Here is a 24,050-nt window from a genome sequence, read left to right on the forward strand (position 1 = left end):
AGAAATTATCTCAAAGCTTGCCTTTCTTTGCTGTCACGACATAAAGGTGAACACACACCCTAGTGTTATGTGTGATGAAAAATGGATTCTTTTTTACAATCGAAAGCATGTAGCACAATGGTTGGATAAAGATAAAGTACCTAAACACAGTCCAAAACAATATTCATCAAAAAAAGCCAATAGTTTCTATTTGGTGGTCCAGCACTGGTATTATTCACTACAGGGTCATGAAACCTAGTCAGTCCATTACAGCAGATGTCTACTACAACCAGCTGGATGAAGTGATAAGGGTGCTACAATTAAGTAGCCAAAATTAATCAATAGAGAAAGTCCAATCCTCTTGCAGGACAGCTCGACCACACATTGCACCAACAATGCTACTCAAACTGCAGAAGCTGAACTTGGAAACTCCCTGAAATCCACTGTATTTACTAGACCTTACACCAACTGACTACCACTTCTTCCAGGCTTTGGACCACTTCTTATAAGGAAAAATATTCCATTCTCAACAAGCTGTGGAAAACACCTTTTGCAATTTCATTGCCACTTGCTCTCTAGGCTTCTTTGCTGCTGGCATAAACAAGCTACTAATGTTAAGATGGCAAAACTGCATCAATAGTTTAGGCGCACCCTTTAATTGTACTGCTTCTTGTTTGAGATACAATAAACTACACTTTTGATTCAAAATTGGACCTTTCATATTCAATGACCTAATATGCTCACTAAATTTACCAAATTCAGTCCAACTTCATGCCATTTATCTTGAAAGTTGTTGAAGATATCTATTCCCCATGTTCTGTTCACAAGAGTGCCCAAAGCCAATAACTCTTCATAGCAAAGAAAATCTTCTGTTATGTCCTGAATGAAGTATAAAACCTGTTCCGAGTCAGTAGTATCAGTTGATTCATCCAAAGTGATTGAATAATATATATTTTCCATTTGAAGTATTGCATGAAGTTGTTCTGTTGAGGCAAATTCATGCTGTCAATCACTTATGGTTTTCCCTGAAAGAGGCACATTATTGGGCCCTAAGCATCCTACAACTTCAACAATGCATTCTTTCACAGTTTCTGCATCCCTGAATGGCTTTTCTTTTTTCCCCAAGTATATAAACTACTTTATAAGTTGCTCCACTGCCATTATTTCCAGGTCTTATTGCTGTTTGAAAGAATTGTCTTTGCTTTTGCTTTTCATTTTTTAATTTCTGCATTGTAACCTTTTGCACCTCTCACTCTAATTTAAAATATTTGTGTTCCTTATGAGTGTTATAATGCTGATGAGCATTGAATTTCTTTAATGTTGATATTGCAGTATCACAAAGCAAGCAAGTCATCTTATCTTTAGCAGAAACAAGATAATATTGCAATTCCCAATCCTCATTTAAAAATCTGTTTTCTTCCTTCAGCATTCTCTTGGTCTTCTTTGACATGATGGGCTGCTAAGTAGACAGAAGTAAAAAATACTGTAGAGCTGTGCAACTATTCACAAATTCCACTTCAAACAGAAACAGTGCACTATGGTCAAAAGCTGATAACAGACTGGTGAACTCAATCCCCCGAAACTCTTGCCAACCAGCCTCCTGCAGTAGTGGCACCAGTCAGGCAGAAGTTAGAACTAAATCAATTTAGCCCTAGTGGCTTCCTAATGTTCTAATTGTGCCAGAGAATCTGGGAGGATTATTTTGTTGAAACTTATTTTATTCTTTGGTATTTTAAATACATTCATTTTAAAAATAAAATAAAAATATGAAAGATGAACAAAAATGTATTAATAAAAATGAAAGGATTTGTTCTGTGTAAAATTTCGATTCAGTCAAAAGGCCACACTTGACCTAGAAAGCCACATGTGGCCTTAAGGCCACAGGTTCCCCACCCCCGTTTTATTCTTTTTTTTTTTTTTTTCTTTTTTTTTTTTTTTTTTTGAGACAGAGTCTCACTCTGTTGCCCAGGCTAGAGTGAGTGCCGTGGCGTCAGCCTAGCTCACAGCAACCTCAAACTCCTGGGCTCAAGCGATCCTCCTGTCTCAGCCTCCCGAGTAGCTGGGACTACAGGCATGCACCACCATGCCCGGCTAATTTTCTATATAGATTTTTAGCTGTCCATATAATTTCTTTCTATTTTTAGTAGAGATGGGGTCTCGCTCTTGCTCAGGCTGGTCTTGAACTCCTGAGCTCAAACGATCTGCCCACCTCGGCCTCCCAGAGTGCTAGGATTACAGGCGTGAGCCACCGCGCCCGGCCCCCCGTTTTAAATTAATGGAACATTTGGTAGTAAATGTTTTGACTCTAGAGTGATAGATTAATAGACATATTTAATTAAGTATCATTAAGGTAATCTTTTCATGTTTAGACTTATTCATCATCCTTAAATTCAGGGTGGAATCTTTTTAAATACATAATTAATATTGAGTGTTTATATGTTAAATATTTGATCTCTGATTTTAATCTTTAAATTTAGTTTATAAAAGAAAGTTTACCTGTGTTTTCACACATCAATTTAGATAAGCATGCTCTCTAGCACTGGTTCTTAATCTCTTTTGGGATTCCTTTAAGAAACTGATAAGACTATGGAATCTCACTGCACGAAAGTTGAGGTAAGTATAATCATGCATTTTGTAGTTATTTTTAGGGGGTTAGCTGGGTGTGGTGGCACACTCCTGTAATCCTAGCACTTTCAGAGGCTGAGGCGGAAGGATCACTTGAGGCCAGGAGTTCCAGACCAGCTTGAGCTACATGGCGAGACCCTATTTCTACAAAAAAAAAAAAAAAAAAAAAAAATAGAAAAATTAGCCTGGCATGGTGGTGCACACCTACACTCCCAGCTACTTTTGGAAGGCTGAGGCAGGAGGATCACTTGAGCCCAGGAGTTTGAGGTGGTGGTGAGCTGTGAAAACACCACTGCACTCTAGCCCAGGCAATAGAGTGAGACCTTGTCTCAAAAAAAAAAAAAAAAAAAAAGGCCGGGCGCGGTGGCTCACGCCTGTAATCCTAGCACTCTGGGAGGCCGAGGTGGGCGGATCGTTTGAGTTCAGGAGTTCGAGACCAGCCTGAGCAAGAGCGAGACCCCATCTCTACTAAAAATAGAAAGAAATTATATGGACAACTAAAAATATATATAGAAAAAATTAGCCGGGCATGGTGGCACATGCCTGTAGTCCCAGCTACTCGGGAGGCTGAGACAGGAGGATCGCTTGAGCTCAGGAGTTTGAGGTTGCTGTGAGCTAGGCTAACGCCACGGCACTCACTCTAGCCTGGGCAACAGAGTGAGACTCTGTCTCAAAAAAAAAAAAAAAAAAAAAAAAATTAGGGGGGTTGCAGACTTCTTAAAACTTACCCTCGTACTCCAGGTTTAGAGCAACTATTTCTATAGTAATAGAGTTCATAAATTTGTGTGTATTATTACAATTAACATATACTTTGTTGTGTTTTCTGTTAGGGTTACCTCATTTTTCTTCTGGTCTTTTCCGCTGCTGGGGAAGGGATACTTTCATTGCACTTAGAGGCACACTGCTGATTACTGGACGCTATTTAGAGGCCAGGTAGGAGACCTTCTAAAGTATTCCAATGCCAAGTTCATGTCTAAATGTTTTTTACATGGTCTTCAAACTTTCCTTCTTACCCATCTATTCTCAACAACATTTGGAAGGTATGTTTTCTTTAGGTGTTTTTATTTTATGTTTACTTAGTAAGATCATAGAATTTCAAAAGGATGAAAATCTTTAAAGTTACTAAGTTCTAGTTCTTCACATTACAGGTCAGGTTATCTTTAGCATTGGCTAACTATTTCAATAAAACTAAAATTTTATAACCATTTTATGCCTTCTATAATGAAGCCACTGCTAGCTCTTTGAGTCTTTAGAAAGAATTATAATATCAAGCTTTCTTCTATTTGTTGTCAGACCTTGTAAGCTCTAGCTTTATGTTTTCTAGACTTAAAATGGTGTTCTCTTGTGTCACAATAGTATGAATGAATTTATCAGAGGTTGAAAAGCTCTACAGCAGTGCCACTCAAAGTGTGTTCCACAAATCAATAGTGTCACCATCACCTGAGAACTTGTTAGAAATGCAGATTTTTAGTCCTTATGCCAGACCTCCTGAATCCAATCCTGGGAATGTGTGGGTGGGATTGGTGGGCAGAAATCTGTGTATTCACAAGGTCTCCAGATGGTTATCAGCAGACTAAGGCTAAAGTTTCAGAATACTACTCTAGGGGGCTCCCATTTATCACTTCTATGCACTACCAAATTTCTGCTTCTTAGCTTTACATATGTCTATCTAGATCATGGGTCACCTGTTTTGTATAACCTGTGAGCAAAGAACAGCTTTTACCTATTTAAAGGATCATTAAAAAGAAGATGTGACAGAGACCATATATGGTCCACAAAGCCTAAAATATTTACTGTATGACCCATTATAGAAAACGTTTGCCTACCCCTGATCTCGATGATTCCCAGAGGATAATGTATTTGTTAAGGTAGTGTTAGCTGCTATAAATTATAAACACTTAAATTTCAATGGCTTTTTACAAACAAAATTTATTTCTTGCTGGAGTCAGTAGGTGACTTTCCACATAGTGATTCAGGGATATAGGGTCCTTCTATCTTGAGGATCTATCATCTTCCATGGCTTCTGAGTCCTCTCCAGGCAGCTGGCAGAGAGGGAAACAGCCTGGGGAAACATATCTATTTTCCCTACACTTAAACATGTATCAGTTCTATTCTCATTCTGTTGCTTAGAATACAGTCACTTGGCACAACTAACTGTTAAGTTTGGTTAGGAAATACAGGAAACCCATTTTGATGGACACGTATCTCTACCACAGAGGGTTCTGCTTCCTCCCTATACAGAGGTATTCATGAATCAGAGGGGCTTTTAACTCAAGTGTATAACATTGTTCCAGATAGTTAAGATTGGTAGCACTTGGACCTTTTTTTAATTGGAAGTATCACTGTTCATACTAACACTTTTCTACTTTAGAAAACAGAGTTTCCTGGTGCACTATTATTTAAAAGAAAGGTATTAAGCTGAGACATGAAATTAATAAAATTTCGGAATAGTTTAACCAAAAAGCAGTAAGGTCTAGACATTTTAAATGACTTTTCCAAGGTTATTGAGATGGAAAAGCTAGGATTTAGACTTCAGCCTTCTTATTTCTTGATCTCATGCTCTTTCTAAAATGCCATGCTCTCTTACAAAATAAGTTGTCATTTAGTATATAATAGTAGAATAACACTTTCAGAGATAAGCTATCTTCTACTAGTTTTTAAACATGAATTATGTTTTTCAAGGTCAGCTTCTACCAATTTGTTTTCTTGTGTTTGTTTTGCTCTTGGTTTCTTCTATTTAAAATAATAAAGTTCATATTTAGTAGTTACTTAGATGTTGAAATACCACAGATTTCGAAAGTAGAGTCCAGTACCTCACTCCACAGATGAAAAAAACTGTACCAGAGAGGTTAAGTTACACAGGTTGTTAGAGAAAAATCCTAGGCTAGAATCAGGGTTTCTGACTTTAGTTCAGTGCTTGTTCTATCATATTATGATAACTTTCTGCATGAAAATATAAAGAAATAGGGCAGGAGAGAAAATGCATCTATAAGTATATATAAGTATAAGCCAGTCCAAGTAGTGACTAGCTTTTGTCTTTTATTTTTTAAGTGTTTGTTTTCATTTCAAGTGATCCACCTTATTCTGTTATTTTAGGAATATTATTTTAGCATTTGCTGGTACCCTGAGGCATGGTCTCATTCCTAATCTCCTCGGTGAAGGAACTTACGCCAGATACAATTGCCGGGATGCTGTGTGGTGGTGGCTACAGTGTATCCAGGATTACTGTAAAATGGTTCCAAATGGTCTAGACATTCTCAAGTGCCCAGTATCCAGAATGTATCCTACAGATGACTCTGTTCCTTTGCCTGCTGGCACACTGGTAAAGATCATTTCTTCAAATAACCTTTTCCTGAAAAATAACTTTTAGCTTCTAACATAAAAATGAATATAATTAAGAATCCTAATCTAAGAATTATTCAAATGTTGGTATTTATTTAGCACCTGCTAGTACTATTAGAGATTGCAGAGATAAGACTTGCTCCTTGCCTAAAGAGCTTGCAACATGGTAAAAGAGATGATGTGTACATAAATGTGATCATTGCAAAAAGGTACAGAGGAAGTCCTATGTAGTTGCTTAAAAGGGAGGGAGAAATCTAGGAGGTGGGTCTCAGGGAGAACTTTGGAAAGTACCTAAAAGTTTACTTAAATGAGCCTTAAAAGGTAAGTGGGATTTCAGGAGAGATGGGGGAAGTTGTGGAGAAACATAAAAGATGGATGGAATAATAAAGTACATAATAGACTGAAGCACAGTTTAGAGGACATACCACACAGCCTGCTTTGGCTTTGTGTTTAGGTCACCTGCAGGGTAGTGAGAGATAGTGGAAAGGGTAAAAGGGTGAAGCAGGTTATGGAGAGCCTTGACTAACAGTCCAGAGAGTTTAGAGCTTTTCTTATGAACAGTGAAGAATGGACACATTTTTTAGTGTTTTGTTCCTTAATCAAGAATGTACAATGATACTGTACTTTTTCCATTCATGGTCTGTCTTTGTATTATAGTTTGTTTGGTATATATGACTGTGGGGGGATGGTATAATATCTATGTGAACCTCTTCAAGGTTAGCATATACCTGTGTCCCCATGATGTTTATTTATCTCATGAAGTATTCAAAAAACATTTATCCAAAAAAATTTTTTTACCTGTCTTCTATTATTGACTGACATTTCAGCTATAGTGAATATTGGCTCATGCTATCAGACAAATATTTATTTTATATATAACTATTTGTTTTCTCACAGTTTGTCCAAGAAAATTTTCCATAGCTTCATAATTTTATAATTACTAGTAGAATTTTTATATGATAGAGTTTTCATTTTATTCAAAATTTTTTTTAAATGAGACATAATAAATGTATAAGGGCTCTAAACATTTTACTTTTATTTAACATTCTTTACCTTACTTTTTAGAATATAATTATATATTTCCCTATATGTCATCCTGAATATCACATTTATTAATTATTTGGGTAAAGAAAATGACTGACGGACTCTGCATTCACTGGGGATATTTTCCAAAGTCATCATAGATCCTCAAATTTGAGATACCCCTTTCACACACAGTTTATCTCCATTACCTATAGATGCAGATGAGTAAGAGTAAGAATAGCAATGCCAATTTAAAATGGGTTCAGCATTTTGACAAGGTAGGTTCATTTATTAGCTGAACAGTTAACTCTAATAGAAACTATATAAGCTCACTAGATTGGTTTTTATGTATCAGCAAAATTATAAATTATTTCACGTCATAGACATGAATAGCCAAAACTATTGATGTTAAATATTCGTATGCCAAACTGTATCATGTGGCGTATAGGAGCTGCTTCTTTCCTCAGCCACATCCTGATGCTTATTTTTCCCTCCAAAGGAAAATATATATTTTCATATCACTTCAGTTGTAGGATTTGGGGAAGATAAGAAAAATGTAATTTCTAACAGAGATAACATCTATTATATCTCAAACAGGATCAACCATTGTTTGAAGTAATACAGGAAACTATGCAAAGACACATGCAGGGGATACAGTTCCGAGAAAGGAATGCTGGTCCACAGATAGATCGAAACATGAAGGATGAAGGTACATAAATTTAACTACATTCTAAAGATTTGTGATTATTTGTTTACTTGATAAGTATTTATTTGTGTGCAAACCCTCGGGATATAACAGTGAAAAAGATTAACCATTCCTGATCTCAGTTTATAATTTCTAGAGGAAAGATAAAATTTCTTATCTTTTCTTAACCAGTTTGAAAAGTAATTTTGGTAGTTGCATTTATAATCATAATAATTGCCATTAACTGAGTGCTAGGTGCTAGGCATTGTCATAACTACTTTGCCTGTGTTATTCCCATTTAACATTCCCAAGAACATTGAGAATGACTTATATTGTTTCCATTTTTACTAAATGAAAAGACTGAGGCAGAGTAGCTTGCTCAGAGTCACACAGCTACTAAGTGGCAGAGGTAGGATTTCATCCATGGTCTCTCTGTCTCTATAGCCTAGGCTCTTATGAAGTACTTTTTGTTAAAAAGATTATTTATATATGGAATTAAATATGCTTTAACTCTTGAGGTCATCATATTCCTCAGCTTATGACACACTCTCATCACCAGCCAATACAAAGCTCATAATAATTTATTTCATTTTATTCCCCATTCTCCTTAGAGAACCATTCCAGTGGGTTTGTTGTATATTTATTTTGTAAAGCATGTCTCATTTTATGTGCCTGTAGTTTTTTTTTAACTTCATAATTCTGAAAGAATTAGAGACTCATAAGAGGTTGCAAAAATGATACATAGAGTATCTTGAACCTTTCACCCAGCTTCTTCGAATGGAGGTACTGTATATAACTGTGGTACAGTATCAAAATCAGGAAATTAACATTAGTATGGTGTTTTCAGTTTTCACCAGTTTTTACATTAACTTGTTTGTGTGTGCGTGTGTAGTTCCATGCAATTTGACCCTATGGCCACAATCAAGATACAGAACTGGTCTATCATCACAAATATCTTTGTGTACCCCTTTATAGTCATACCTACCTATTTCACCTCTACCCCCTGGTCTCTGGCAACTGCTAATCTGTTCTGCATCTCTATAGTTTTATCATTTTGAGAATGTAATATAAATGGAATCATACAGTATATAACTTTTTGAGATTGGTTTTTTTCACTGAGCATAATGCCCTTGAGATCATCCAAGTTGCTGCATGTGTCAATAGTTTATTCCTTTTTATGCATATACCAGAGTTTATTTAACCAAATTCATCCACTGAAGGACATTCAGGTTGTTTCCATTTTTGGTTAATATTAACATAAATAAAGGTACTATGAGCATTCATATACAGGTTTTTGTGTGACACGTGGGTTTTCATTTCTCTGAGATAAATGCCCAAGAATATGATTGGGTCATATAATAAGTACATGTTTTATTTTATAAGAAACTACCAACTATTCCAGAGAGGTTGCACCATTTTAAATTCCCACCAGCATACTGGAGAGATCCAGTTTCTCCACATCTCAACAGTTTTTGGTGTTACCACATTTTTTTAAGCTGTTTTGTGAGTTGCATAGACCACTACACATTGTGGTTTTAATTTGCATTTCTCTAATAGCTAATGGTGTTGAATATCTTTTCAGGTGCTTATTTCCCATCCATCCCCCCCCCCTTTCCTGAAATGTCAGTTCATGTCTTTTGCCCATTTTCTAATTAGAATACTGGTTTTTTGACTACTGAGGGTATTTTTTTATTGTGGTAAAATATACATATGTATGTTTATCATTTTACTATAAAATTGACCATTTTTAAGTGTACAAATTTAGTTGCTTTAAGCACATTCACATTTTTTTTGCAGCCATCATCACTATCCATCTCCAGAACTTTGTCATCCTCCCAAACTGAAACTCTACCTAGTAAACAGTAACTCCTCATTATCCCCTCTCGCAGCCCCTGGTGACCACCGTTCCACTTTCTCTCTCTGTTAATTTGACCATTCTAGGTACCTCACATAAGTGGAATTATAAATATTTGCCCTTTGGGATCTGGCTTATTTCACTTAGTATAATTTCTTTCTGAATTTTTTTTTATTGATAAATAATAGTTATATACATTCTTAGAATAATTCTTTGAAGGTTCAGCCATGTTGTAGCATACGTCAGAATTTCATTTCTCTTTTTTAAGTCTTTTTTTATTGTGAGAAAAAACACATAACATTAATTTCACCATCTTAACCATTTTTAAGTTCAGTAGTGTTAAGTATATTCACATAGTTATGCAACTGATCTCTAGAACTTTTTCATCTTGCAAAACAAACTCTATACCCATTAAACACTAGTTCCTCCTCCCTCCCCACTCCTCCTAGTCCCTGACAACCACTTTTCTACTTTCTCTTTCTATGATTTTGACAACTTTATATACTTCAAATGAGTAAAATCATACAGTATTTGTCCTTTTGTGACTGATTTATTTCATTTGGCATAATGCTGAGCTTCATCCACAGAGTAGCATATGACAGAATTTCCTTTTTTGTAAGGCTGCATAACATTCCATTGTGTGTATACTACATTTTCTTTATCCATTCATTTGTCAATAGACATTTGGATCACTTCGCCTCTTGGCTCTTGTGAATAATAAGTGAATATGGGTATGCAAATATCTCTTTAAGATCCTGTTTTCAGTTCTTTTGGGTATATATCCAGAAGTGGAATTTCTAGATCTGGTAATTCTATTTCTTATTTTTTGAGGAACCTCTATAATGTTTTCCATAATGGCTACACCATTTATATCCCCACCAGTGTGCGCAAGGGTTCCAGTTTCTATGTATCCTCATCAATACTTGTCATTTTCTGTTCTTTTGCTAGTAATGATCCTAGTGAATGTGCAATGATATCTCATTATGGTTTTGATTTGCATTTCCCTAATGATTAGCAGTGTTGAGCTTCTTTTTATATGCTTGTTTGCCAATTATACGTCTTCTTTGGAGAATTATCTATTCAAGTTTTTTGCCCATTTTTTAATTGGGTCATTTGGTTTTTTGGTTATTGAGTTGTAGAGGTTCCTTATATTCTGGATATTAAACCCTTATCATATATATGATAATTTCATTCCTTTTTAAGGCTGAATATTCCATTGTATGCATATGCCACATTTTGTGTATCTATTCGTCAGTGGACATTTGGGTTGTTTTTAACCTTTCAGCTATTATGAATAATGCTGCTATGAACATTGGTGTACAAATGTCTGTTTGAGTCCCTGCTTTCAGTTCTTTTGGGTATACCTAGAAGTAGAATTACTATAACACATGATAATTCTTTGTTGACCTTTTTGGGGAACTGTCCACAGTGGCTGCACCATTTTGCATTCCCACCAACAGCACACAAGGGTTCCATTTTGCCACATCCTCACCAATACTTACTATTTGCTGGTTTTTTGATAGTAGCCATCCTAATGTGTATGCAGTAGTATCTCAGGGTTCTGATTTGCATTTCCCTAATGATCAGTGTTGGTGAGCATCTTTTCATGTGCTTATTAGTCACATGTGTATCTTCTTTGGAGAAAGGTCTATTCACGTCCTTTGCCCATTTTTAAACAGGGTTGTTTGGGTTTTTCTTGTTGAGTTGTAGGGTTCTTTGTGTATTCTAGATTTTAAACTTTTATTAGCTGTGGTTTGCAAATATTTTCTCCCATGCTGTGGGGTTGTCTTTTCACTGGCTTGAAAGTGTCCCCTGACATACAAAAGTTTCTAATCTTGATGAAATCCAGTTTATCTATTTTTTCTTTTATTGCCTGTGCCTTTTGTGCCATATGCAAGAAATCTTTGCCAAATCCAATGTCATGAAGATTTTCCCTGTATTTTTGTCTAAGAATTTTATAGTTTTAGCTCTTACATTTAGGTCTTTGATACATTTTGAGCTAATTTTTGTCTATGATGTAAGTCCAATTTCATTTTTTTGCATGTGGATATCCAGTTTTCCCAGCACCATTTGCTGAAAAGATAGTCCTTTCCTCAATGAATAGTCTTGCCATGCTTGTCAGAAAACATTTAACCACAGAGGGTGAGCAACACCCCTGTGTCATTGCTGGAGAGAGCATGGAAGTTCAGACTTTCCTCTTAGTCTCTGCTGACAACATGCTGGCAGGAGAGGGGAACACTGTTCTAAACTACTTGCTCTCACCGGGTGCAGGTGGAATTCCATACTCCCCAGTCTCTGCTAACATCACATCAGCAGAGGAGGGAAACACCACACTGGGCTGCATGCTACTGCCATACTGCCCCAGGGCCACCTGCTACTTGGTCTCTTCTGGTACCACACCAGTAAGGGAGGGGAGCACTGCCCTGGGCCATCTGCCACCACCAGGTGGGGGACATGAGTCCCAACTTGCACTCAGTCTCCACTGACATTCCAGAGAGTGTGAACACACATGGTATTTGGCTGGGATAGGGTGGGTGTTATCATAAAAGTCTCTGTGTGGTTGGGGTACTACTTTCCTTTCGAGGTAAGTAAGTTTTTCTTAGAGCTTTTTGTCAGCACCTGTTGGAGGTTGTGGGTTGCTTCTCCAGGGCAACATCTCATCCAAACTGGGATATAGGGGAATAAAAAAAAAAAAAAAAACCAGAGAACTCACCAGCCTGTCATTCCTCAAGTCTTGACATTTTTAGCCAATCTGCCTTCCTCTTTACACATTTAGAGTCCTCTTATGATAGTCTGTTGTATTACACTCAGGATTTTGTTGTACTTAGGAAGAACAGGGAGAAATGAGTCTTCTCCCCTTGTCCATAACCAGAAGTTTTTGTATAATACTTTATGTATTTATGTGTGTTTGCATATGTGTAAATTACTTATAAATTATGTAGTATATATTCAGTATACATAGTATACATAATATATATACTATATATAATGAATTTGTTTTAAAATTCTGCACAAATATATTAGATCTAGCCATGTAAACATACATAGTTGTATATATTAGTATTATCCATAACTAAGCATTTACAAAAAAGATATCTTATTATACATATCCTTTTGCAACTTGTTTAGTCAATCATTTTGCTTTGGAGATTTATTCATTTTGGAACATGTAAATCCAGTTCATTAATTTTAAATGGTATAAAGAGTTTACCATTGTATGAATAAGCCACAGTGTTTATCCATTCTTCTAGTGAGCAGTTTAATTTTTGTTAATGCAAGCAATGTGGCAATAAATACCCTTGTACACATCTCCATCTGCACATAAATAAAGATTTCGCTAGAGTATATTTGAGAAATGAGATTACCATGTGGTAAAATATACATAACATATACTTATTATAAAACATTTTATTTCATAAATGTTTTATTTTGCTTTTTTAGGTTTTAATATAACTGCAGGGGTTGATGAAGAAACAGGATTTGTTTATGGAGGAAATCGCTTAAATTGTGGCACATGGATGGATAAAATGGGAGAAAGTGACAGAGCTAGAAACAGAGGAATCCCAGCCACTCCAAGGTAGTGTTGTTTATTTTATAGCACATATATAATTAGGCCCTTTTTAAAAAACACATACTTGTGTAATCTTATCTTCTATTATCCATAAACTCTCCACATTAAATCAGAATCTCCCTACCTCCCTCCTACTTCCCCTTCCCCTCATCCCTTCCTCTCCCTCATTATACAGACACAGTCCTCCTGGTATAAGTTACCAAGTAAAGCTATCTGTTCTCTCCTGGAAGTTCTCATGGGTTGATTCTCTATAAGCACCTCAAAAGAAAGTCTTATAATTCATTATCCCAGTAGTTAAGACATTTTCTTTCTTTTTTTTTTTTTTTAAAGAGACAGTTTCTAACTCAGTAGCCTGGGCTAGAGTATAGTAGCACAATCATAGTTTGCTATAGCCTTAACTTCTGGGCTCAAAGGATCCTCCCACCTCAGCCTCCCAAGTAGTTAAGACTACAAACACCCACCACAATGCCGAATAATTTTTTTATTTTTTATAGAGGCAGAGTCTCATGTTGTCCAGGCTGGTCTTGAATTCCTGGCCTCAAGCGATCCTCCCACCTCAGCCTCCCAAAGTGCTAGAATTACAAGTGTGAGCCACTGCACCCAGCCAAGACATTTTCTTAACTTGAACAGCTTTCAATGTAAACATTTCATTATGCAAACATGGAAAACAACCAATTGTTCTTTTATGAAATCCTTTCACTTCTTGAACCTTTTTCCCCCTAATTTTTTTCCTAGCATTTGTCATTTAAGAGGTTTTTATTGTTATGATTTTAAATGCTTAATACAGTATCAGAAGCTATTTTCTGATATAGTATCAGAAGCTATCAGAAAACAGCTTCTGATACTGTATATTAAGCTGAGAAGCTACTTTCTTATTCTAAATTTTATCTTCAGTTGGAATTGTCCAAAAAATGATTATCTACAGGCTTTGCAAATTATTTTAAAACCCTGTTTATTTTGGTACATTATTAGATCTTGTACTTCCCTTTTATTTTCCTTAAAAATGAGGTTTCAAATTAATGTCTCTGTACCAAGAAACCACTAAGACAAAAAAATAAAAAATTTAGAAAATAAACAAATTAATGTCCCCGCCTCCCCTGGCTTTCTCCAGCCCTATATACCAGGTTTACTGTCTTTTCTCTAGTGCTCTCAGGATTCTCTGTCGGCTACTCCCACCTTTTTCCAACTGCCATCTCCTTTTACTCCATAATCGCCATTCTACATCATAGAATTTTTTAAAGACGTTAGGAAGGTAGACAATGGCAAAACAGTAAGAGGAGAGATTTCTTATATTATACAATATACATTCTTATAAAGTGAGGATTACTTGGAGAGAGAGTTGTTTTATGATATAATAATTATGTGATTCATCAAAATTGTTTGCTGAATTCACTTTAATGCTTAAATGACTCAACTTAGAAAATAAAATTTATTTTTTAATTTTAGAGATGGGTCTGCTGTGGAAATTGTGGGCCTGAGTAAATCTGCTGTTCGTTGGTTGCTGGAGTTATCCAAAAAAAATATTTTCCCTTATCATGAAGTCACAGTTAAAAGACATGGTATGCTGTTCATTTTATTTACAAAGAAACTTCAAATGTACTGTCTATATTCACAACCTATGTAATCATCATTTGATTCAATCAACTAATATTAGAAAGTCCTTGAGATGAAGAGGAAAGAAAAATCATTAATTATTATTATGAAAAATTGTAACAAATCTGGTTTCTAACCACAGTTTTATAGCAACTTTGAACTGACATAAGAAAAGCAGCATAGTTATTGCCTTTATTGTGCTTCTCCTTTTCCTCAGTTTGACTATGAGCAAGTTGCACTTCTGTGAGCAATTTTGAAATATTTATGTCTGTTTTTTTTCTTTAAATCATTTTCTAGAACAGTGCTGTACAATATGTATAATGTGAATCACATACATAATTTTAAATTTTCTAGTACCCACAGCTAACAAAAAAGAAACACGTGAAATTAATTAGAACATATTTAACTCAATGCATGTAAAATATTATTTCAACACAATCAATATAAAATGATTCATGATCTATATTACATTCTTTTTGGGTGGTACTAAGTCCTTGAAATCCAATGTATATTTTACATTTATAGCACATCTCAATTCAGATGTGCTACATTTTCAAAACTAGGTAATTTATTGCCTTCTATTATAGTAGATAAAAATAAGTTAATTAAATATTACTCTTTGGCTGTAAGTAGGTATGTAAATTGCTTTGAATGTTTAAAACTTATTTTTCAGGAAAGATTGTAACTGTCTCATATGATGAGTGGAACAGAAAAATACAAGACAACTTTGAAAAGCTGTTTCATGTTTCAGAAGACCCTTCAGATTTAAATGAAAAGCATCCAAATCTGGTTCACAAACGTGGCATATACAAAGATAGTTATGGAGCTTCAAGTCCTTGGTGTGACTACCAGCTCAGGCCTAATTTTACCATAGCAATGGTTGTGGTAAGTGATTTGTTCGTTAATTTTAAATTTCAAAAAATGTTGTGATAGAGTTTTACTTCGTTCTTTATTCCCACTTGTTTTCAAATTCACTTAATTACTAAAAAGTAGTGTATTGCTTACCGGATAGTGTAATATAGTCTTTTCTAATTAATAAAGTATTGTGCATATCACCTTTAACCTATAATATTCACCAAAAAATAGAAAATAATGGATGATAACTAATGAAGTGTTTCCCAATGTTTTTTCACATCATAGCACACTTAGAAAATGATATTTTTAGAGCACACTGGGCTGAATGGACTAGGCTGCTTGTGCCAGATCCAGCTGCTCCAGTCAGCCCCAGGCCCTCACTCGGCTGCCCTGAAAACTGAGGGTGTCTGTATTTCAAGCCCATGTGCCACAAACAGTGCCTCAGCACGCTAGATGGAAAGCTCTGAACTAGTGAATTAAAGTGGGTAGCTTAAATTCACATTCTGTTTCCTTTGTAGTATTACTGTAATTAGTTCTATCTAGCCAAGAATTCTAGACTCTCTCATTTTTTATCTATAATTTAATCTAAAAATAAACTATAAGGACAGTAAAATAGAGAAGTCCTGTGTTCTTCCATGCCTACCTAGCTGTTTCCTCATTGTCAAGAATTTTAAACATAGAACTATAAATTATAGTGGAATGAAAAATGCAAAGGTACACAAAGATAGTTTCAGTTCAGTATGCATTTGATTTCATTTAACCATTAAAATTAATGGAAGTTCTTGGTCAATAATACTGTCGCTCCTTCTCCACATCACAGGTAAATTTACTCATGCTATTGGAGTAAATGAATACTAGTTGACTAAGTTCTTCTATATTTGATTATGACCCTAAAAGCAACAAATGGGCACCAGATATGCTTAAAGAAAGCTATTGTAAATCTTCTGAAGAATGAATTAGATAAGTTTAGGTATATTCTGCCTTCAGTGTGGCTGTGGCAACCTCCTTTTGGAGCTGGGTAACTTTCTTGAAGTGACACAGGGAAATAATCACGTTTAGGAGCTTTCCTAACTTCTAAGGCCAAGAACCATGCTTCTAAGCCTCATAGGATTAGATCTGGTTAGGCATCTGCACTCAAATTCTGACTCACACTGGATTTTTAAATAATTTTTATTCTTTTCCAAGTTTATGAATAGTTTGTATGGGTGGGAACTAATTCTTCTGTGATGTTAAACATTTGTGTATTTGGTTTTAACATTCATTAGGCCCCTGAGCTCTTTACTGTAGAAAAAGCATGGAAAGCTTTGGAGATTGCAGAGAAAAAATTGCTTGGTCCCCTTGGCATGAAAACTTTAGATCCAGAGTAAGTTGGAATTTAAGCATTAAGAATGTTGTTAATATTATATTTAATCCAAATACATTGACATCAACCATAATTTTTTTGCTTACCAATAACATCTCTAAAATTGCATTCAAACTGAGTTTTCAAAAACATCTTCTATAGCTTCGTTAAGCATCAGTATTCAAAATGCTTTTAGCTTTATATTTAATAATCAATGAAAGAATTTTAAGTTTATAAAACTAGTATGTAATGAATATTTTCTAATGCCTATTTTTTCTGATTGTAAAAGTAATACACGATTATTGTATACATTGGAAAGTACAGATGTAGATAAAGAAAAAAGTACGATTTCTTAAAATCTCTTCATCCATAGATAAGCATCACTACCATCTGGCCTATTGCCCAGTCTTTTCTGTGCACTTTTGTATAAATTTGGACCTTACATGCACATACCTAGAAGAACTTATATAAAAAATTTGTTTCTTGCTGCATTTCCCCACCCCAAATTCTACTCCTCAGAGCCAATCTTTATTTTGTAAGGTATTTCTCCTAGAAGTTCCTTCCATATTTCTAAATGTGTGTATGCAGCTATTTTACAATTTTTTTTACATATTAGGCATTATTTGTTTACTTTTTGTGATGACAGATGAGGATTTAATTCCTTTCTCACCTCACCACTATTCCTCTCCATCCTTTCTATGCAATTATACCACTCTTTTTACTTAAAAAATAATTTTGTTTTTATCTTATGATTGTGTTTATACCATATTTCTTATCTTTTCCAATTCATTTTTTCTTGAGTTTCTAATGACCTGTTTTTCTTCAGCTGTTTTTCCTGAAAGTTTGATATTCATCATCAATTTGTTCTACATCAATGGATATCAGGACCCCACCCCCCACAACCTTTGTAGACTTTTCCTACTATACTGAGTACACATTTCGGTCTTGAGATGCAAACGTTTGTATGTGTATTCTTATCTACATTCTGAGATGTTCTCCACATTTTCAGAGGAGTTAAGAACCACTGGTCAAAACTGAAACCTACAGTTAAAGCTTACTCATGCAGCCAATTCTACTTCACTAAAAAAAAGAAAAGTATCGGCCGGGCGCGGTGGCTCACGCCTGTAATCCTAGCACTCTGGGAGGCCGAGGCGGGTGGATCGCTCAAGGTCAGGAGTTCGAGACCAGCCTGAGCAAGAGCGAGACCCTGTCTCTACTAAAAATAGAAAGAAATTATATGGACAACTAAAAATATATAGAAAAATTAGCCGGGCATAGTGGCGCATGCCTGTAGTCCCAGCTACTCGGGAGGCTGAGACAGGAGGATCGCTTGAGCCCAGGAGTTTGAGGTTGCTGTGAGCTAGGCTGACGCCACAGCACTCACTCTAGCCTGGGCAACAAAGTGAGACTCTGTCTCAAAAAAAAAAAAAAGAAAAGTATCAATTTAATTAAATGGAGTATAGATAAATGTCTTGTATAATCTGTTGCAGTAAGTTTGTAATATTGTTTATATGTATATTATAAATTCTGTGTATTATAACAATGTGTGTATCAAAGTTGCTGTTTGTAACCTGATAATACATCAGTTTTAATTTTAAAATAACTTCATGGAGAAGCATGTTTATTAATTAAAATCATTCTATGTATATTTTAATTATTATGCATATATTAAAGATCTAGTGAAATAATTGACTTTAAACCAACCAATATTTAATGTCAGGCTAACTCATTGAGGGCAAGATGTCTGAATATCTTATGTTGTTTTTCATTAGCCAGTATTTGTTAATCATTCCCTAACACATTGTTAAAGTCCTCTGAATTCAGTATATACTAATTGAAGTTTAAATGGATCATGTACTAATGCTGAGCTTATTCTATAGATTGTATGACAAAATAATTTATTTCTCTTACCTTTGCTATTGAAATTTTTCAAATGCTTTCTATATAATGTCTGATCTTTTATTTAACTTAAATTTCAATCATTTTGCAGTGATATGGTTTACTGTGGAATTTATGACAATGCCTTAGACAATGACAACTACAATCTTGCTAAAGGCTTCAATTATCACCAAGGACCTGTAAGAATTTAATTTCTTACCTGTGAGTTTTCATTTTAAATTATTTTTCAAATAATTTTAGATATTCATATCTCTTTTTTTTTTCTTTTAAATCATCTTTTTAGGAGTGGCTGTGGCCTGTTGGGTATTTTCTTCGTGCAAAATTATATTTTTCCAGATTAATGGGTCCGGAAACTAATGCAAACACTGTATTTCTGGTTAAAAACGTTCTTTCCCGACATTATGTTCATCTTGAGAGGTAAGTCATCGGGGCATGTAATTTTCATAACTAGTGTTTAGTCAATTTATTAGATATTAGATAAATAAAATTTCCTAGGATTCATTTTTGTATCCCCTAGGTATCCCAACGAAATTTGAAACCTGTACTCTTTAACACAACCAGTTTTATCATTGTAATTTCACCTTCCCTTACTATTCAGGTTATTTATTTGAAGTTGAAGACTTGATATTGTATGACTTATACATATGAAATAGTCTTTGATTTTTTAAAACTTAGCTGGTATTTTTGGATATGGTTAGCACAGGATAGATACAAAAATTAAAAGTACTCTTTAAAAAATATATAAAAATAAATATGTGAAAAAAATTTTTAATTCAAAAATTTTTTAAAAATCAAAGTAGTAGTATTACAGCTCTTTTAGAAGTTGTCTAGTAGATTTTCTGGTGCTCACTGGAAGACACCTCACCCTCCCACACAAGTTTGGAAAAAAAATTAAATTTAAAAAATAAAAATAAAACTAGTAAAGGTGATATTAAAAAAAAGTACTCAGGCTGGGCCTTTTGAGTTCATTGATTTAAAGATATATCAGCAAATAATCTTCACAAATGCTTTAATTAAAATATCAGAGTTTGCCTTTTATTTCAAGAACCATCTCTCACCTTCTTTGTCCTAATTATTAGCAGCTCAAGTGTCAGAGTTATGTGTCTTTATAAGATGGTACAAATTCAGTCAAAGGCTATCTTACTTTCTCAAATCCTAGATTACACCTAAATATATCTATGTCTTATTGTACAGAGTAATTATGCATAAGCAGAATAAATTTTATTTCCTGTCTTGCAAGCACACAAGGGACTTCTGTCATTGTGAATATTGTATCAAAGTTTGATTCCATTAGCTTAAATGTAGTCATAGAAAACCCAACCCTACCACGATTCTTCTACCTCATCTAGAGATTGAATCTGAGTCAATGTGATGTGAACATTTCTTATATTATGTTCTTCATTGCCCTGTAGTATTTCTCATTATTTGCATTTATTTTCTCTTTCTTTCTTTTTGACCATGAAAAGTATGAATATCTGGCACTGCAGGGATCATTCCACTTTTACTTATGATCTCATCCCTTCACACCTGTTCCATGACTGACCTTGCTTTAGTAATTATCCTCTTTCGATCTTTCCTTCTTAAGCTACAGAGATATTTGTTGGCCCATCTTAAAATGGGCCTTTGTACTGTTACTATCTCAAACCTTGTCCTGTCATTGTCTTTCCAGCACAAACTTCCCATAGCAGTGACCTCCTAATTCCTTTTACTTTCTGACCACTCACTTAGTCATTACCACCTTCAGTCTTGCTTCTGCCCTCACCACTCAGGAGAAGTCCTTCCACAAGATCCCTTCTGTTTCCAAGATCCCATAACTTCCTTCTAATTCTCCTCTTTGACCTGGCTATTGTATTTGACGTTGTTGGTTTCTCCTGCTTTCCAGAAAAACCTTATACTGTCTATAGCATTGGGTTTCACTTGTTTACCTAATAACAGTAACAACTATAATAATACTAAATAATATTTATTGAGCCCTTACTATGTCCTAGGCATTGTTCTAAATGTATGTATATAAAATCCCTCATTTAATCTAAATAACTATGTAAAATAGCTAATACTATTTTTTATCTTATGTGACCATGGAAAAGTTATTTCTCCAAGCCTCAGTTTCCTCATCTGTATAATGGATAAGCTAGGATTTGGGGATTAATATATTAATATATATAACATGGGCAAGATGCCAACTCAGATATGAGCTATCATTAATTATCTAAGAAGGTTGAGCAAGTTGTACAAAGTCAAACGGCAGGTGATCTGGGAGAGCTCTTACTAAACTCCAGGCAATCTGGCTCCCCAGACTGTGTTCTTTTTACTGTTTTTCTGGCTTATCTTCCTAACACCTAAATATGTTCATTCTCCAAAAATCTGTCCTTGATATTCCTTTCTTTTCTATTTTATATTTCCTCCTGTATATTTCATATCTTCACTTATTCAGATAGTTTCACATTCTTTCACAAGCTTCAGTTCTGCTTTTCAACTACCTAATGAACTTCTTGCCATTAGCTGTCCTTCTGCCATCACTCATTTTCCCACACGTTTTTTCTCACTATAGTTTCCATTTCTATTATAGTATTGCCATTATTCATGTTCTCCAAGCTCAAACTTTATAATTTTTCTTCATTACCTCCTCAGAACATCCAGATAAGTTGTCAAGACTTGATTCTCTCACTGCTACCTTCTAACAGCTCGCCTTTTTTTTTTTCTGTTCCCGCTTCCCAGTTTGTAACTCAGAACCTTTCTCTGGAGTAGGTAGTAGCCTCATACTTCAGTGTCCTTGCTATCCACCTTGTCATATTACCCCAAACCAGATTAATTTTGTTGAAATATAACTCTCACAATTTTAATCTTATTTTTAGAAATCATCAGTAATTCCCCATTGCCTACAGAAAGAAATCCACATACCTTAGTTTCCACGATCTTTTCTAAAACTGCCTTTCCATTTTTATTTATTACAGTCTCTTTTGTGCTACTTTTGATAGCATAGTGGCTTCAGGTGTGAGCTTCCGGTTCAGATTAGATATCAAACTCTGTCCTGGCTGCTTACTTTACATATGACTTTAAGCAAGTTATCTAATCTCCCTGGAATTTCATTTGTGAAATGAGAATCCTATTATCTCATTAGTTGCTGTTGAACGTGAGAAGATAGATCAAAAATACTTGTAACGATTAACTGGTTTTATCTAAAGTGAAATATTACGTCTTTTAATTATCTATAGAATCTGTAGTGACGTTACCATTCTCATTCTTGATATTGATAATTTGTATTTTCTCTCCTTTTTCTCTAATCTGCTTGGTTAGAACTTTATCAATTTTGTTTATCTTCTTAAAGAACCAGCTTTTGGTTTCATTGATTTTTCTCTGTTGTTTTTCTGTTTTCTAGTCATTAATTTCTACTCCACCCCTTATTATTCCCTTTCTTCTGTTCACTTTAGGTTTAATTTGTTCTTCATTTTCTAGTTTAAGGTAGAAATTGAGGTCATTGATTTAATACCTTGCTTGTCTTCTAAAGGTGCTTTATGCTACAAATTCCCCACCAAGTACTAAATTAGTAGCATCCCACAAATTCTGATATGTTGTGTTTTTATTTTCATTTACTTGAAAATACTGTTTTCACTTTTTATTTCCTCTTTAACCCTTAGGTAATTTAAAACAGTGTTATTTAGTTTTCAAATACTTATGAATTTTCCAGAGATGTTCTGTTAATGTTTTCAAAATTAACTCCATTATGGTCAGGGAATATACTTTGTATGATTCTAATCCAATAAACAACTTATTGATAGTTATTTTATGGCTCAGAATATGCTCTATGTAGATAACCTATTTGCAATTGAAAAGAATGTGTATCCTGCTGTCATTGGGTGGAATATTCCATAAATGTCGATTGGGTCAAGTTGATGTATAGTGTTGTTCAAATTCCTTAGGAATTTTCTGCCTATTTGTTCTATAAATTGTAGGTGGAGGAGTATTGAAATCTCTTACTATAATTGTCTATTTCTCTATGCAGTTATATTAACTTTTGCCTCATGTCTTTGGAAACCATATTATGTATATAAATGTTTATGGTTATGCTTTCTTAATGAATTGACCCCTTTATTGGTATAAAATGGCCTTCCTTATTACTGGTAATATTTCTCTGCTTTAAAATCTACCATGTTTGGTATTAATAGAGTCGTTCCAGATTTCTTTTGATTAGTTGTTACCATAGTGTCTACTTTTCCATCTTTTTATTTTTAACTTATTTGTGTCTTTGTATTTAAAGTGAGTTTCTTATACACCGAAGCATATAATTGGGTCTTGCTCTCTTATGCAGCCTGATGATCTCTGCCCTTGGAGCATTTAGACCATTTACAATTAAATCTGTTTGTTTTCTGTTTATCCTATCTGTTCTTTGTTAGCCTTCTTCTCTTTTTGTACTTCTTTTGAATATTTTTTACTCCATTTTATCTCCTTTCCTAGCTAATTAGCTATAATTTTTATTTTGTTTTTTTAAGGTTGCATTAGGTTTATAGTATACATTTTTACCTTATATTTTACCTTCAAGTAATATACCAACTCAAGTATAGTATGAGAAACTTAAAATAGTGTAGTTCCATTTCTGCCCTTGAGGACTTTGTGCTATTTTTGTCATCCATCTTGCTTTTATATATGGTATGACCTCCCCACTAGAATCTTGCTATTTTTGTTTAAGCACACAGTTATCTTTTAAGGATATTTAAATAATACAGAAAAAAGTCTTATGTAGTTACTCAGTTGCCATTTCCAGTGCTTTTCATATCTTTATGATTATCCATATTTCCATCTGGTATCATTTTCCTTCTTCCTAAAGGATTTCCTCTATCATGTCTTGTAGTGTGGGCCTGCTCATGAGGAATTCTTTCAATTAATGTAAGTGTAAAAAGTTTTTATTTTATCTTCATTTTTAACATAATTCCACTGTGTATGGAATGCAGGGTTGACGAGTTTCTTTTTGTGCTTTCAAGTTCTTGCATTCTTTTGGCAAGAAATCTGCTGTCATTCTTATGTCTAATCTGCCATCAATTCCAGCCAGTGTGTTTTTCATTTCACACATTGTAGTTTTCATTTCTTGAAGTTTTATCTGGGTCTTTTTCATCTCTAACATATTTCTGCTTAATGTTTAGAACATATGGAACATAGTTCCAGTACCTATTTTGGTGTACTTGTCCACTAATTCATTTCTGGATTGGTTTTGCTTGTGCTTATTCTCTTTATTATGGGTCACATTCTTCTGCTTCTTTGCCTAGTATTTTTTTATTAGACACCA

At 34.6% G+C, this 24,050-nt stretch overlaps 1 protein-coding gene and 1 non-coding gene across 2 annotated transcripts in view; both read left to right on the top strand.

Annotated features, from left to right (window-relative positions):
- The window catches only part of AGL (amylo-alpha-1,6-glucosidase and 4-alpha-glucanotransferase), a 77,489-nt gene that overhangs the window by 48,868 nt on the left and 4,571 nt on the right, over window positions 1-24,050 (top strand). The window contains exons 25-33 of the mRNA XM_069480201.1: window positions 3,435-3,537; window positions 5,701-5,926; window positions 7,567-7,678; window positions 12,951-13,086; window positions 14,527-14,639; window positions 15,347-15,558; window positions 16,794-16,891; window positions 18,861-18,948; window positions 19,053-19,186. Coding sequence (XP_069336302.1) covers window positions 3,435-3,537; window positions 5,701-5,926; window positions 7,567-7,678; window positions 12,951-13,086; window positions 14,527-14,639; window positions 15,347-15,558; window positions 16,794-16,891; window positions 18,861-18,948; window positions 19,053-19,186 — 1,222 coding nt within the window. The remainder of the gene's footprint in view (window positions 1-3,434; window positions 3,538-5,700; window positions 5,927-7,566; window positions 7,679-12,950; window positions 13,087-14,526; window positions 14,640-15,346; window positions 15,559-16,793; window positions 16,892-18,860; window positions 18,949-19,052; window positions 19,187-24,050) is intronic.
- Window positions 19,570-19,630, top strand: LOC138391136 (U7 small nuclear RNA). Its single transcript, XR_011234755.1, has one exon. It is a non-coding gene; the product is annotated as a U7 small nuclear RNA (small nuclear RNA).

Source organism: Eulemur rufifrons, chromosome 8, assembly GCF_041146395.1.
Source record: "Eulemur rufifrons isolate Redbay chromosome 8, OSU_ERuf_1, whole genome shotgun sequence".
Taxonomy (NCBI): domain Eukaryota; kingdom Metazoa; phylum Chordata; class Mammalia; order Primates; family Lemuridae; genus Eulemur; species Eulemur rufifrons.